This window comes from Bufo gargarizans, unplaced genomic scaffold, assembly GCF_014858855.1.
Source record: "Bufo gargarizans isolate SCDJY-AF-19 unplaced genomic scaffold, ASM1485885v1 original_scaffold_902_pilon, whole genome shotgun sequence".
In the NCBI taxonomy this organism is placed as follows: domain Eukaryota; kingdom Metazoa; phylum Chordata; class Amphibia; order Anura; family Bufonidae; genus Bufo; species Bufo gargarizans.
The window spans coordinates 239,354-256,058 of record NW_025334749.1 but is presented as its reverse complement, the minus strand read 5'-3'; the positions used below and the strand labels follow the sequence as shown (position 1 = coordinate 256,058).

General features: G+C 46.5%; 1 protein-coding gene across 1 annotated transcript in view; it reads left to right on the top strand.

Annotated features, from left to right (window-relative positions):
* Nucleotides 1-15,906, top strand: part of LOC122924214 (aminopeptidase NAALADL1-like) — a gene marked incomplete at its 5' end in the record, with an annotated part of 54,152 nt that extends 38,246 nt beyond the window's left edge. Inside the window, 4 exons of the mRNA XM_044275133.1 lie at nt 718-888; nt 4,687-4,774; nt 13,374-13,466; nt 15,118-15,906. Of these exons, the coding sequence (XP_044131068.1) occupies nt 718-888; nt 4,687-4,774; nt 13,374-13,466; nt 15,118-15,304 (539 nt within the window). The remainder of the gene's footprint in view (nt 1-717; nt 889-4,686; nt 4,775-13,373; nt 13,467-15,117) is intronic.
* Nucleotides 15,907-16,705: the final 799 nt, after the last annotated feature.

The window sequence follows — 16,705 nt, the reverse complement described above, 5'->3', positions numbered from 1 at the left end:
TGCGATTACATTCACTTTCATCGGTTGTGATGCAGGCAGTGTCATTGGATGTAGCCATAATGGTATTTCTACCCGTAGCAACCAAAGTGCAGCTTTTATTTTTACAGAGCCTCTTAAAGGGGTTGCCACAGGTAGTTCACTACATGGGTCCGACTGAAATCAATGGATTGCCTGTACAGTTTCAATTGGTTAAGAATGTTCAGCCGTTTCTGAGATATAGGGGTTAAAAATGAGTTTGTTTTCAAGCTGTCACAGTCTGTTTTCTTCTATCTGACAACCTATGTGTAGCTCAGATCTCTGATCTCCTGACCTCATAAGCACTTATTCCAGCTATATTCTTAGTTTGATAAGAAATTAGCTATAATGAGTGTTTATGAGGTCAGGAGGCCGGAGATAAGAGCTACACAGCTTGCAAACAAACTGATGTTTAACCCATGTAACTCAGAAATGGCTGAATATTTTAAATAAAGAAAAAATACTTGAAATTTTTTTTTTAACCCAAAGTGAATAAAATCCTAAGAAGGTGTCCATAGCCTTTAAAGACCTGACGATGAAACTGAAAATGTGTGGCCATCTCAGTTTTATTTACATGCAATTAAAAAAGTATTCAGATCTAGGTGCTGGTTTGAAAACTGTAGAATATTTTATGTGAGACATCATCTTTTATATCCAAATCTAGGGAAAATGTCACCAGGTATGTCTGGTTTTCACTTGTAGGTTTTACAAGCCATCAGACGGTGGCACGTACTGCCGGGAACATCCTGCTGCGGCTGTCAGACAGCCTCATCCTGCCACTGGGGGCGAGAGACTATGGAGAAACTCTGGATGAGTTTTATAGGCAAGCGGAGAGCTTCCAAACCAATCTCAACAAGCATGGCATGTCTCTAGGTAAGGTTCTAATACTCCTATAATACTCACATTATCATTACTACCGTATGTGTCAGTACAGAAGACTTACATCCCATGTGAACGTAGCCTTATTGCCAAAGTCAATGGTGGTCCAAAGTCCCAGACCTTACCCATGTGATCCAGTTCCAGTACACACTGAGCTCCCTCTGTAAGCCCACTGTTCCCCTGTGATCCAAAATGGATCCGTCATCTATTTCACAAAAATTCTTCTTCCAAAATGAATCTCAAGTTTTGGCTTCTGATGAATTGAGCAAAACAGCTCCCGCCATTTTACATTTAAAATTCAGTACCGTAGTGAGGAAAACAGGGCAGGGAGGATCACATGACCCCCGGCGGGACCCTGCCCAGCGGTCTTGCCCACAATGCTTTGCAGTGAGCCCAACATCCAATCAGAAGTGAGAATATTGGCAGGTCTATCAGGCTGTGTGCTAGCTGTGAAGGAGAACCGCCGTTGTGAGCTTAGCCACAAATGTGACACAGTAATAAGACACACAAGACAACTATTTTAACCCCTTAGTAACCAGCCTGTTTTGGGTCTTAAAGGGGTTATCCAGGAATGGATAATGATGTCCTATCCTCAGGATAGGTCGTCATTATTGGCGGTGGTCTGAGTCCCGACAGTCCCGATCAGCTGTTACAGGGAACCGCCACTCTCAACTGAGCTCTGGTGAGTGTAGCTGGCTCCCCGGAAGCTTTAGAAGCACAGCGCTGTACATTTTATAGTGGCTATGCTTGGTATTGCATCGCTTCAATGGGATGAGCTGAAACTAGGCCACGTGACCGATGTATGGTGACAGGAAGAGGCTGCAGCATTTACAGAATGCCCGGCCTCTCCCAACAGCTGATCGGAGGAGGTCCCGGGAGTCAGAATCCCACCGATCTGATATTGATGACTAGGGATGAGCGAATCGACTTCGGATGAAACATCCAAAGTCGATTCGCATAAAACTTTGTTCTAATACTGTATGGAGCAGGAGCACCGTACAGTATTAGAATGTATTGGCTCCGATGAGCCGAAGTTATTGCTTCGTACCACTTGGAGGTACCACTTGGAACCGAACCCGAGTTCGGGAAATGTTTTTTTACAGTACAAATTAATTCATGAAGTTATTTTGCGAAGTCTTGCGAGACTTTGCAAAGCAATAACTTTGGCTCATCTTAGCCAATACATTCTAATACTGTACGGAGCTCCTGCTCCGTAAAGTATTAGAACGAAGTTTTATGCGAATTGACTTCGGATGTTTCATCCGAAGTCAATTCGCTCATCTCTATTGATGACCTAACCTGAGCAAAGTCATCAATAACATTTTTAGGAAAAACCCTTTTAATGACCAAGAGATTTTTTTAATTTTTTCAGTGTCGCCTTCCATGGGCTATAACACTTTTTTATTTTTCAGTCGATTTTTACTGGCATCATTTTAGGGTACACATAACTTACTGATTAACTTTTATTAACTGTTTCTGGAGGAAGGAAAAAAACAGCAATACTGCCACTGAGTTTTTAACATTATGACTTTTGCGGCGTTGGCATTGTACTCTTATGCTGTCCAATGCATTACACTGTCTGTGTTATACAGACAGGCACCATAAGGGTGCGCCAGAGAGTCGAAGCCTAAAGGGAAACCCTATAGGCAGGCCCGGGACCTTCATTAGACCCCATGCTGACGTGTACAGACATCGGCACCCCGCAATCTCATTCATGGGGTGCCAACGGGGGACAGATGCCAATTGTATGCCACAGCTTAGATGCCGTGATCGCTATTGACAGTGGCATCTAAGGGGTTAAAAAGTTTCCTCCGATACTACCATGTGTATAAAAAGAGGTAGGCATCTGCCCCGTTAAGGTATTATTTTTGGATAGTTTTTTTCAAAACAAGTCACTGTTTTTTTCTGTTACCACTGTGTATGTATTTAGACAGCAGGCACTCGGAGCTAATGTATGCGATCAACAATTACAATGATTGCACACATTTAACCCCTGAGATGCCGTGGTCAAATGTGACCACGACATCTGTGAGGATAAAAACCGGGAGCGTGCACTCCTGGCCATGCACCGGCTCCCCCTAGGATCGGGGTAGCTGGATGTAGTGTGCGGCAGCCTCAGTCCTCCTGAGTAAAACGAGGCTGCCGCACATTAGTTCCTATGTAAAGCCTGCCTGTGTGCCATGTGTCCATAGGAACTTGGTGCAATTCTCATAGACTCCAATGCTAATGCATTGGAGTCTATGAGAGAAGCAATCTAATGATTGCTTGTTATAGTTCCCTTTTAAAAAAGTTACAAATGTTTAGAAAAATATAAAAAAAATATTAAAATTTAAATCAGCCCCCTTTCCCCAACATTAAAATAAAATACATAAACAATTAAAAAATAAACATCATGGGCGTCGGAGTAAGATCATGGCGATGCAAAGAAAACCTTTTTTTCAGTTTTTATTTTTTTTCAGTATTAAAACACAAAAAAATATATATATATATGTGGTATTATTGTGATTAGAGATGAGCGAATTTCCTCTTATGAAATTCGTTCAAACTTCGTTTGGTGGTAAAAGGTGAATTGCATTATGGATTCCGTTACCACGGACCATAACGCAATTCTATGACGGAATGCCTTTAGAGGCATTCCGTTATTCATTCCGCCATAATAGAAGTCTATGGGTTGCAAAACAGATCTGTCCCGTTTCCGTTATGCAGGAGAGGACTCGGTGGTAACGGAATCCATAACGCAATTCACCTTTTACCACCAAACGAAGTGTGAACGAATTTCAAAATATGAAATTCGCTCATCTCTAATCGTCATCATACTGACCCATATAATGAAAATACAGGTCAGTTTTACCGCATAGGAAACGCTGTAAAAGCAAAACCCATAAAACTTGATGGAATTGTGTTTTTTTTTTTTTTATAATTCTTTCCCATTTAGAATTTTTTTCCTGCGTCCCACTACATTGTGTGCAACCGTAAATGGTACCATTAGAAAGTACAACTTGTCCTGAAAAAAACAAGTCCCCCTTTGTGAATGGAAAAATAAAAAAGTTTTACTCCCAGATTTAGGAAGGATGGAAAAAAATGGAAAATCGCCCGGTCATTAAGGGGTTAAACATGGGCAGGCATCTGCCCTGAATAAGGAACCCTTTTTTGGAATGTTTTTTAATTTGAAAAAGCATAAATATGATGAAGCAGTGTTTTTAAAGTCAACCACTCGTTTACCCATAGCTACATATACTATTGCTGTCTTTGCATTGAATGTCTTTGTCGTCAAATTTTCTAACTGATCCGTTAAGAATAAGACCCGAAATGAATTTCAAGAAATTTGCTAATCTCTAATGCTAATAGGTTGTCATCAGAGAGACTAAGAAAAGCCACTGTCTGCTATGTACTGGAGCCTTTTAGGTCCTACCTAAGGTCGGACCCAATAAGCTGCTTGTCAGTAAAGCACTGACAGGCCTATTACACTGCAATGGAGAAGTATGTTAGGGTACTATAGTAGGGTTTAAACTATCACATGTTTGAGTCCTGTAATGAAATGAAAAATAATTGTAAAACAAATCAATAAATTTTGTAGGAAAGTAAAAAAAAAATTATCTTACCAAATGTATTTTTTTTATTGAAAAAAGATTTTTTTTAAATACTACACATAATTAGTATCTCTGCATCCAAACTATGAAATTTTCACATTATGTATCTCGCATGAAAGTGTTAAAAAACCAAAATAAAAAATGTGAGTGTTGCTATTTTTCATGTTCATCCCCCTCTAAAACGATTCATTATGTTTTACAGAGCCGTTAAAGCGGGCCACTAATCGATTTAAGGCCGCAGCCGAGTCTTTGGAAGAGTCCATTAAAAGTCTAGCAGATGTAAATAAGACGTAAGTGTCATATGAATGTAATGCGCTGATTTATATGAGTCCTTTCCTTTAAATAAACGTGAATTATTTTTAAAGGGACAATCTGGGAATAAATATTTATGTCCTTTTTTTTTTTTTTTTGGGGGTTAGACCGTCACCAAATGCACATTGACAGAAATACCGAGTATTAAGATTACATTTACACACAGGACTAATTTCCGGTGGCCACTAGGGGCACTGTGTCACCACGGTACTGACTCTTATTTTATCTCAGTTTTGCAATGGAAATACAGTCATGTGAAAAAATTAGGACACCCTTTGAAAGCATGTGGTTTTTTGTAACATTTTTAATAAAAGGTTATTTCATCTCCGTTTCAACAATACAGAGAGATTAAAGTAATCCAACTAAACAAAGAAAACTGAAGAAAAGTCTTTTCCAGATCTTCTGTAAATGTCATTCTACAAAAATGCCTATTCTAACTGAGGAAAAAGATAGGACACCCTCACATGTATTCCCTCTTAAATTGGCTCAGATCTCACACAGGTATATCACACCAGGTGCACATAATTAGTAGATCGTTACTCTGCATGTTGAATGAGGCTTGCCCTATTTAAACCTCAGACATTTAGTTTGGTGTGCTCCTGACTGTTGAAGTGAGAGTGAGCACCATGGTGAGAGCAAAAGAGCTGTCAGAGGACTTCAGAAAAAAGATTGTAGCAGCCTATGAGTCTGGGAAGGGATTTAAAAAGATCTCAAAAGATTTTGAAATCAGCCATTCCACTGTCCGGAAGATAGTCTACAAGTGGAGGGCTTTCAAAACAACTGCCAACATGCCCAGGACTGGTCGCCCCAGCAAGTTCACCCCAAGAGCAGACCGCAAGATGCTAAAAGAGGTCTCCAAAAACCCTAAAGTGTCATCTCGAGAACTACAGCAGGCTCTGGCTACTGTTGATGTAGAAGTACATGCCTCTACAATCAGAAAGAGACTGTACAAGTTTAACTTGCATGGGAGGTGTGCAAGGAGGAAACCTTTGCTTTCCAAGAGAAACATCGAGGCCAGACTGACATTTGCCAGAAATAAAGTTGACAAAGACCAGGACTTCTGGAATAATGTTCTTTGGACAGATGAGTCCAAAATTGAATTATTTGGACACAACAGCAGAGGACATGTTTGGCGTAAACCAAACACAGCATTCCAAGAAAAGAACCTCATACCAACTGTGAAGCATGGAGGTGGAAGTGTCATGGTTTGGGGCTGCTTTGCTGCAGCAGGACCTGGTCAGCTCACCATCATAGAATCCACGATGAATTCTACTGTGTATCAGAAGGTGCTTGAAGAACATGTGAGACCATCAGTTAGAAAATTAAAGCTGAAGCGGAACTGGACCATGCAACATGACAATGACCCAAAACATACTAGTAAATCAACCGAAGATTGGCTGAAAAAGAAGAAATGGAGAGTCCTGGAATGGCCAAGTCAAAGTCCAGATTTGAATCCCATTGAGATGCTGTGGGGTGACTTGAAAAGGGCTGTACGTGCAAGAAACCCCTCAAACATCTCACAGCTGAAAAAGTTCTGCATTGAGGAGTGGGGTAAAATTTCCTCAGACCGATGTCGAAGACTGGTAGATGGCTACAAGAACCGTCTCACTGCAGTTATTTCAGCCAAAGGAGGTAACACTCGCTATTAGGGGCAAGGGTGTCCTATCTTTTTCCTCAGTTAGAATAGGCATTTTTGTAGAATGACATTTACAGAAGATCTTGAAAAGACTTTTCTTCAGTTTTCTTTGTTTAGTCGGATTACTTTAATCTCTCTGTATTGTTGAAACGGAGATGAAATAACCTTTTATTAAAAATGTTACAAAAAACCACATGCTTTCAAAGGGTGTCCTAATTTTTTCACATGACTGTATATACAAAATTTAAATTGGATTTCTGGGGTTTAACTATGAATTACTTATTCTTAGGATAAGTCACAATATCTGATTGGTGAGGGCCCCCTACGATCAGCTGTTTGAAGGGTCTGCGGTGCTGGGAAGAGCGCTCTAGCTTCTTCGTACTATCTATTGTATAGTGGCCTAGCTTGAGATTGCAGTTCAATCCAATTCACTTAAAGGGGTTGTCCCATTACAAGATAGGGGTGGGAGTCTGACTACATGAGCACCCGACAGTCAAGAGAATGGGGGATGTGTTCCTCCCTTTGATTGAAGAGTGGTAGACATGCATGTTTCTGCTTCATTCAGGACTATGGGACCGAGTACAAGAGCTCGGCTATCTTCGACAACCCCACAAAGTTGAATGAAGCAGCAGCATGCTCATGTGTCCATCACTCCATTCAAATAGGAGAACCCAGTCCTCGTGATGAGCAAGGACACCAGCCATCGGACCCCTGCCAATTAGACCCTTATTCCCTATCATAACCCTTTTGGGCAGCCCCCAACCCTGCCGGACCTGAGGAGGGAAGCATACCTTGCTCCACATGTCTGGTAGGGAGGCTGCCCAAAAGGATTTCAAAGGTGGACAACCCCTTTAAACACAGATGTCCTATCCTTAGACCATCAGTCTAACCTTACCAATCACTGTATGGAGAGGCTGCATTGTGCCATACTGTCAATGGAGACAGACCACACAGTTGCTGTAGAGCCCACCTAGGACAAGGATGAGTCCCTGCTCTTCTCTAGAGAGTTACCGTTCAGCCCCTCTCCATTTCTGAGCCTCTCCTTTGGAGTCTTGGAACTCTGACTTAAAGGGGGATAGGCCTTCAGGATACCCTTGTATATTAAACTTTCATGATCTTTTTTCCCAGATTGTCACAACCCAGTCTCAAACTGTATAAGGAAGCAGAACCCGTACCAGTTAAGCAACAGGCTTAACTATAGTCCATGGAAGGATTTTTTCTAAAAGCCTCAATAATATTTTTTCCATTCATAATGTACTGGTATCTACAGATACACCATCTATACCAGTACAATGTATGTGTAATCTGTGTATGATTTCTATGTATGCCCCCCCCCCCGGCCTTCATTGATTACACAGGCACAGTAGTGCACATACCAGTGTGGCTGTTCCTGGTACTACTTCTCAGTCCCTTTCACTTGGATAGGACTGAGCTTCAGTACCAGGCACAGCGTGTAAACAATAAATGGGTGTCATGGAACCATGAACCAGACGTACAACAGAGATGAGTGGAAATAAGAAGGCTTTATTGGAAATCAAGCCGTAGCAAAAGTCCAAACGGATGGCTAAACCGAAGCAGGGTCTTGCGTAGACAGAGGTCAGGAACCAGGAGGGTGGTCAGACGAAGCCAGGATCAGGAACCAACGGGGTAGTCAGACGAAGCCAGGATCAGGAACCAACGGGGTAGTCAGACGAAGCCAGGATCAGGAACCAACGGGGTAGTCAGACGAGGCCAGGATCAGGAACCAGAAGCAGCAGCAGTCTTAGAAGCATGTGAACACAGGAGGACCAAGCAAGGAACTGAAGCCACAGACCTTCTATATATATGAGCTAGGCATCCAGCTCCTCCCAGTGGGAAGGAGAAGCCGCAGGGTGGGAGGCTACAAGAAACCCAGAAACCAAGATGGCCGCCAGCACATGTCAAACGAAGGTAAGACCATGACAGTACCTCCCCCTCAAGGGCCCCTCCTCCGCGGAGTAAGGAACGGTTTCTGAGGGAAGCGTGCGTGGAAGGCTCGGAGCAAAGCAGGAGCATGGACATCTGCGGAGGGAACCCAGGAACGCTCCTCTGGACCATAACCACGCCAATGGACCAAAAACTGCAACCGACCGCGGACCAGGCGTGAGTCCAGGATATTGCTCACCTCATATTCCTCACGATTGCCCACTTGGACCGGATGGGGCCGAGGAACCGAGGAAGTGAAACGATTACACACCAACGGCTTCAACAGGGAGACATGAAACACGTTGGAGATCCGCATGCCAGGAGGAAGCGCAAGGGCATAGGCTACCGGGTTTACCCTGCGAAGCACTCGGAAGGGACCAACAAAGCGAGGCGCCAGCTTGGGAGTGGGCACTCGAAGGTTGAGGTTGCGGGTGGACAACCATACACGGTCTCCGACCTGGTAGGAAGGAGCGGGCGCTCGTCTGCGATCAGCCTGGAGTCTCTGGCGCTGCGCAGAGACCTCAAGGGACCTCTGGATCTGTACCCAAGAAGCACGTAGGACGGAAAGGTGATCCTCCACAGCCGGAGTATCCTGGGGAGAGAATACCTCCGGTAACACGGCAGGTTGGAACCCATAATTGGCCATGAAGGGAGACGTCCCAGAGGAAGAGTTCACCGCCGTGTTCCTGGCAAACTCAGCCCAAGGCAGGAGGTCAACCCAATTGTCTTGGTGATCGGAGACATAGCAACGAAGGAATTGCTCCAAGGCCTGATTAGATCGTTCTGCGGCCCCATTGGACTGAGGGTGGTAGGCCGAGGAGAAAGAGAGATGAATCCCCAACTGGGAGCAAAAGGCGCGCCAGAACCTGGACACAAACTGACTCCCCCGATCCGACACAATCTCCTTGGGCAAACCGTGCAACCGGAAGACCTCCCTGGCGAAAATCGTGGCCAACTCTTGTGCAGAGGGTAACTTCTTGAGAGGAACACAGTGGCACATTTTGGAAAACCGGTCCACAATCATGAGAATGACCGTATGGCCTCGGGATGCAGGGAGGTCCACAATGAAATCTATCCCCAGGTGTGACCATGGGCGCTCCCCGGTGGCTATGGGTTGCAAAAGGCCCAACGGAAGGTGCCGAGGGGACTTACTCTGGGCACAAACGGAGCATGCCGCTACATATGCGGCGATGTCGGAACGTAGAGAAGGCCACCAGAACAGACGTGAAACAGCCCAGGACAGCTGGTTCTTTCCAGGATGCCCCGCGGCCTTGGAGTTATGGTAGGTTCGCAACAACCGAGTGCGCAACTCCTCAGGCACAAAACACCTGCCGTTGGGTCTCCCAGAGGGAGCACCAGATTGAGCCGCCAAAATCTGCTCACCCAGGGGAGAGGTCAGGCTGGTGCGAATGGCGGCCAGGATCTGATTCGGAGGTATGACCGAAGTCGGAATCGACTCCTCCCCGGACAGCTCGGAGTACTGCCGTGATAAGGCATCCGCTCTGATGTTCTTGGAACCGGGTAGGTAGGAGACCACGTAATTAAAACGTGACAAGAACAGAGCCCATCTGGCCTGACGTGGTGTCAATCTCTTGGCCTCAGAAAGGTAGGTCAGATTCTTGTGGTCCGTCAGGATGAGAACCGGAACCACCGAGCCCTCGAGCAAGTGCCTCCATTCTTTAAGGGCCTGCACGATGGCCAATAACTCCCTGTCACCAATCTGATAGTTGCACTCCGCGGAAGACAGTTTCCGGGAGTAAAACCCACAGGGAAGCAGAGGACCCTCTGGTGTTCTACGCTGAGACAGAAGGGCGCCTACTCCCGTCTCAGACGCGTCCACCTCGAGGACAAAGGGCAACCCAGGGTTGGGATGCGACAGAATCGGAGCCGACACAAAGGCGGACTTTAGAGCCTCAAAAGCTCGGATGGCCTCGAGCGGCCAGACCTGGAAATTACTGCCCTTCCTGGTCAGATCCGTGAGAGGCTTGGCTAGCATGGAAAAGTCCCTGATGAACTTCCGATAATAATTGGCGAAGCCCAAAAAGCGCTGCAGGGCACGGAGACCACCTGGGCTGGGGCCACTGTAAGACAGCCGAAACCTTCTCAGGATCCATGGAGAACCCCTCAGCGGAAATGATGTAACCTAAGAAGGTTACCTGGGATCGGTGAAATTCGCATTTCTCAAGCTTACCGAACAGCCTGTTCTCTCGTAACCGTTGCAACACTCGTCTGACATCCATAATGTGGGCCTCCATGGATTCAGAATATACCAAGATGTCATCCAAATAGACCACCACACACTGCTGCAACAGGTCACGGAAAACATCGTTGATGAATTCCTGGAAGACTGCGGGCGCATTGCACAACCCAAAGGGCATAACCAAGGATTCATAATGACCGGTCCTGGTGTTAAACGCGGTCTTCCACTCATCGCCCGCCTTGATCCTTACCAGGTTATATGCCGCCCTCAGGTCGAGTTTGGTAAAGACCGTGGCCCCTTTGAGGCGATCGAACAGCTCGGAAATCAAGGGTATCGGGTAAGCGTTCTTGATCGTGATGCGATTGAGACCCCTGTAATCGATGCAAGGCCTCAACTCACCGCCCTTCTTTTTCACAAAGAAAAATCCAGCCCCTGCCGGGGACGAGGATTTGCGAATGTGTCCGCGTGAAAGCGCCTCCCTCACGTACTCCTCCATGGCCTCATTCTCCGCTACCGACAGTGGATAGACTTTGCCACGAGGAGGAACGGCACCGGATTGTAACTCTATGGCACAATCGTATGGGCGGTGCGGAGGTAGGGCAACCGCGCGCACCTTATCGAATACATCCCGGTACTCTTCGTATTCAGGAGGCAACAGAGAGTCCGAGGAAGTACACAGCAACTTGACAGGCCCATGGATGCAACTAACCCCACACTGCGGTGACCACGAGAGGATCTCGACCGATCTCCAATCGAAAGTCGGATTATGCTTCTGGAGCCAGGGGTACCCCAAGACCACCGAGTAGTGTGGAGACGAAATAACCTGGAGACAGACCGACTCTCTGTGAACGGCACCAATGGCTATCCCCACTGGAAGGGTCTCATGAGTCACGTGTGGCGGCAGAAGGGGTCTGCCGTCTATCGCCTCAAGAGCCAGTGGGGAACCTCGAGGCTGCAGAGGAATGGAATTGGCGGCAACGAACACTCTATCAATGAACAAACCACCAGCACCAGAGTCCACCAACGCCTGGGTCGTCACCGAGCCCCCGACCCAGGAGAGGACAACCGTGATCAGTGGTTTGTCAACACGGGAAACCGGGGACGAGGAGACTCCACCCAAGATCTGCCCCCGACAGGACCTCAGGTGCGAGCGTTCTCCCGGACGGTTCGGACATGCCAACCGAAAATGCCCACCGAGACCACAGTACATGCATCGGCCCTCGCGTCTCCGGAGTGCCCTCTCCCCCTCGGACAGGCGAGCAAACCCCCGCTGCATGGGTTCACCCCCAGACAAGTCATCCCCAGGAGGCGTGGGAGGAGAGGGAGGCACGGGTGGGACAGCAAACGTAGGCGCCAATCTGTTAGGAGACCTCCGCAGGCTCTCCTTAAAGGAAGGTCTCTCCCTGAGTCTGGTGTCAATCAAAATCAGGAAAGAAATAAGAGACTCGAGCTCCACTGGTAGGTCCTTAGCTGCAACCTCATCCTTCAAGGCATCCGAGAGACCATGAGAGAAAGCAGCGACCAGAGCCTCATTATTCCAGCCCACCTCTGCTGCCAGGGTACGAAACTCAATGGCGTATTCAGCTACGGATCGTGAACCCTGTCTGATGGACATAAGGAGCTTCGCAGCAGAGGCAGCACGAGCCGGCACATCGAATACCTTCCGAAGAGAAGCAACAAAACCGGAAAACTCGGCAACCACCGGATTGTTGTTCTCCCATAAAGGGCTGGCCCAGGCCAAGGCCTTGTCCGAGAGCAGCGAGATCAAGAAGCCCACCTTTGATCTCTCAGTAGGAAAGGCATGTGGCAGCAACTCGAAATAAATGCCCACCTGGTTAAGGAAACCTCGGCACTGAGTTGGCTCTCCCCCAAAGCGCTGTGGAAGGGGGGCAGAACCGGTCATACCCCGAGACACCGCAGGCGCAGCAACAGGTGTCGGGGTAGACTCTGGCGCAACAACCGGGGCGGCAGTAGGAGCGGGCCCAGGAGCGACAACCGACCCATCGGCAACGGAAGCGAAATGAGCCGTGCGTTCAAGCAGGGTTTGCAACGCCACAGCGAACCGACCCAACAGGTGATCCTGCTGATCAAGTCTGGCAACCAGCGTAGGTAGCGAGGATGGCCCTGTACCGTCAGAATTCATGGCTTGGTCCTAATGTCATGGAACCATGAACCAGACGTACAACAGAGATGAGTGGAAATAAGAAGGCTTTATTGGAAATCAAGCCGTAGCAAAAGTCCAAACGGATGGCTAAACCGAAGCAGGGTCTTGCGTAGACAGAGGTCAGGAACCAGGAGGGTGGTCAGACGAAGCCAGGATCAGGAACCAACGGGGTAGTCAGACGAAGCCAGGATCAGGAACCAACGGGGTAGTCAGACGAAGCCAGGATCAGGAACCAACGGGGTAGTCAGACGAGGCCAGGATCAGGAACCAGAAGCAGCAGCAGTCTTAGAAGCATGTGAACACAGGAGGACCAAGCAAGGAACTGAAGCCACAGACCTTCTATATATATGAGCTAGGCATCCAGCTCCTCCCAGTGGGAAGGAGAAGCCGCAGGGTGGGAGGCTACAAGAAACCCAGAAACCAAGATGGCCGCCAGCACATGTCAAACGAAGGTAAGACCATGACAATGGGAAGCTGGCTGCTGTTCGGTGGTGGTCCTCAGGGGTCAGACTCCCACTATTAGACACTGATAGTCGATTCATGTTCAAGGTTGACCTGTGAAATATAATTTTTTGGCCTTTGGAGCTGTAACATGTATATATTAATGTACACGTGATCTATCTGTATTTCTAGGCCACTGAAGATTCGGATGATTAATGACCAGCTTATGCTCTTGGACAGAGCCTTCTTAAACCAGTTTGCTTTTCCAGACCGACTGTACTTCAGGTAGACCGCTTTATCCAACTGCTTCTGCATGTGAACTAATTAATTGTCCTTATTTATATATAAATATATTATTTCTAATTCACTAGCACTTCTGCCTAGACATTACATTATTTTATGGCTTTTTATGGCTTAAAGTTACTATTACTATATTACTATAACACACTTGGCAATAGTCCTGATTTTCCTAGGACAATTCTTAGAATTGGGCCTTGAAAAAAGGTGAGGGCCTATGTAAGTTGGCGTTCTGGGGTGTTTTAGGGGTTCAGGGGGGCTTGAATGGTCCAATTTTTACTTTTTAAATGTTGGTTAAGTACATTATAATTTTTTTGGTCACATGCAGGCAGTAAACTACTCTATGGAGATGGTCTTGATCTAGGTTAATATTTGGATGGCCTAAGATTCTATTGGTGGTATGGGGACAGCTGCAGGATATCTTGGTGGTATGTGGATAGCCATAGGTTCCCTTGGTGCTATGTTGATATCAGCATGTTCCCTTGGTGGTATGTGGACAGCTGCAGGTTCCCTTGGTGGTATGTGGGTATCAGCAGGTTCCCTTGGTGGGATGTGGACGGCCACAGGTTCCCTTGGTGGTATGTGGACAGCTTCAGGTTTCCTTGTTGGTATGTGGACTGCCGCGGGTTGCCTTGGTGGTATGTGAACAGCTGCAGGTACCCTTGGTTATATGTGGACAGTTGCAGCTTCCCTTGGTGGTATGTGGGCAGCAACAGGTTCCCTTTGTGATATGTGGATGGCTCCAGGTTCCCTTGGTGGTATGTCGATGGCTGCAGGTTCCCCTGGTGGTATGTGGACAGCCATGGGTTCCCTTGGTGGTATATGGTCGGCTGCAGGCTAATTGCCAGGGGTTAGTTGTAACTAGGCTTTCTTCTGTGTCATACATAAGTAATGTGCTCCCATAGCAAAAGGACATGCGACCAACCAAGAGCCCTCTCTACAGGTCACATAGCAGCCATGTGGATTCAGTTTGCTGCTCTAGGTCTGTATCTATATACCCATCCAAAAACGTGCTGCTTGTTGTCACCTCCAACAACAACTGCGGCGTATCCCAAGTTACGTCCCTCAACCTGATCCTAGCTACATAAAGAGTTTTAGGGCTTGTTTTAAGTGAGCATCTCTCTTTTCATTTGTAACTTATTGGAGTTGCTCAGTAGGACTTGAGTTGGTGCTGACTCCTAGCAGAGTAGACCATGTGTTCGGACTAAAATCACCATTAAACTGATTGAGATCTCCATGAATTGTGGTTAATCTTATCATAAGATTGGATTGAGCTCACTTTGCCTACAGTTCGAGACCACCATAACTCCTGGTAAAGGACTCACAAAACCTGGTTAAGATGTCTTTCCACCATGCCGTTTCCATGGGTCCTAATTGACATCACCAGGCTTTTTAGTTTCGTCCACCAATACTCCTCATTCCTCACCATGCTTTCATACTGTGTTTCACTCCAGTGATACAGTAGGTTTCCGTGTACCTAACATTATGCCGCACAATGGCGACCTAGTCCTGAAAACTTACTGTAATGAACCTGATAGGATTTTTTTAATTTGTGACCAAGGCTCTACATGCTTGTCTTTCATCTGTTTTCCCTGACTGTAATAATCACAAAAGTTCCCTGTTTGTCTTTCATATGTAGCCATGTCCTCTGGGCCACCCGGATTTCTTCTTCTGTGGCAACCTTCCCAGGTCTTGCAGATGCCTATCAGACAGCCATCGAAAGCAACCACAAACATGACTGGGATCTTGTCCATCACCAGTTAACCATCGCCATCCAGGCTGTGGAAAACGCTGCATCAACCCTTGAGACTGTCACCAAACTATAATATGGGAAAGGATCTAGTACAACTGAAAACCCTCTCCCTCCACATTTTGATTTCTGATTTGGTTTGATACATATATAGACTTCCTTAAATGCACATTTTAAATATAAATATCCTTTGTCTTTTAGGGTAGTGCATCATTTTTCTGGTAGAGATTGCAAACACATGGAGTTACATGACAATTCTGGCTTTCTGCAGCCACCAATAGAAGGAGCTTACTGCAAACTGGTTATACATTGAACACTGTATGCAGTAATCCCCTAAGCGCCCCCTAGTGGTGACTTCAGGCGGAAAGTTTTACTGTATATCTGTAAAGGAGGTTAGGAGCTCTATATCAGAAACACAGAACTCCAAGCGCTTTAAAAATCTACTAAGAAATCAATCTTCATAAAATTTTGGCCCTAAAAATGAAGAACTTTCCTTTTAAGGGCTTAAAGGGGTTTTTCAAGACCAGGCACCCTTTTTCATATGCACATGCAGGGTACAGGGTTTTAATAGAAAAAGACTCAGCTGTCACCGGCACTCTGTTTCCAGCCCCAAGCTCACATCACATTCCATTCCAGCGAGGATCGGAAGTGGAGAAGAATGGAGCTTGGCGCTGAAACCAGATTATTGGTGACAAGCAGGGGCGTAGCTAAAGGCTCATGGGCCCTGGTGCAAGAGTTCAGCTTGGGCCCCCCTTCCCTCAGTGCTTTCTGACCAGGGGCAGGTAAGCACATAGCCTTTGTGCTGCCTAAGGCTACTTTCACACTAGCGTTTTAGTTTTCCGGTATGGAGATCCGTCATAGGGGCTCAATACCGGAAAAAAAAAAGCTTCAGTTTTGTCCCCATTCATCGTCAATGGGGACAAAACTGAACTGAACAGAACGGAATGCTCCAAAATGCATTCCGTTCCGTTTAGTTGCGTTCCCATACCGGAGAGCAAACCGCAACATGTTGTAGTTTACTTTCCGTCCTGGGATGCGAAGCAAGACGGATCCGGCATGACCCCCAATGCAAGTCAATGAGTACGGATCTGTTTTCTCTGCCACAATCTGCCACAATAGAAAACGGATCCGTCCCCCATTGACTTTTAATGGAGTTCATGATGGATACGCCTTGGCTATGTTACAGATAATACAACCGGATCCGTTCAGAACGGATGCAGATGGTTGTATTATCAGTAATGGAAGCGTTTTTACTGAACCCTGCCGGATCCAGTAAAAACGCTAGGGTGAAAGTAGCCTAAGGCAAAAATTGAAACGGCCCCCCCATGCCTAATTCTTGACCTAACCCCTTCCCTCCAGTCAGAGGTGTATTTTGACCAGCATGCACTTTCTATTATACTGTATCTTCTTATGCGACACAAGGGTCTTTGGGCCCCCTCAGGCCCGGTAGCGACTGCTACCTCTGCACCCCCTATAG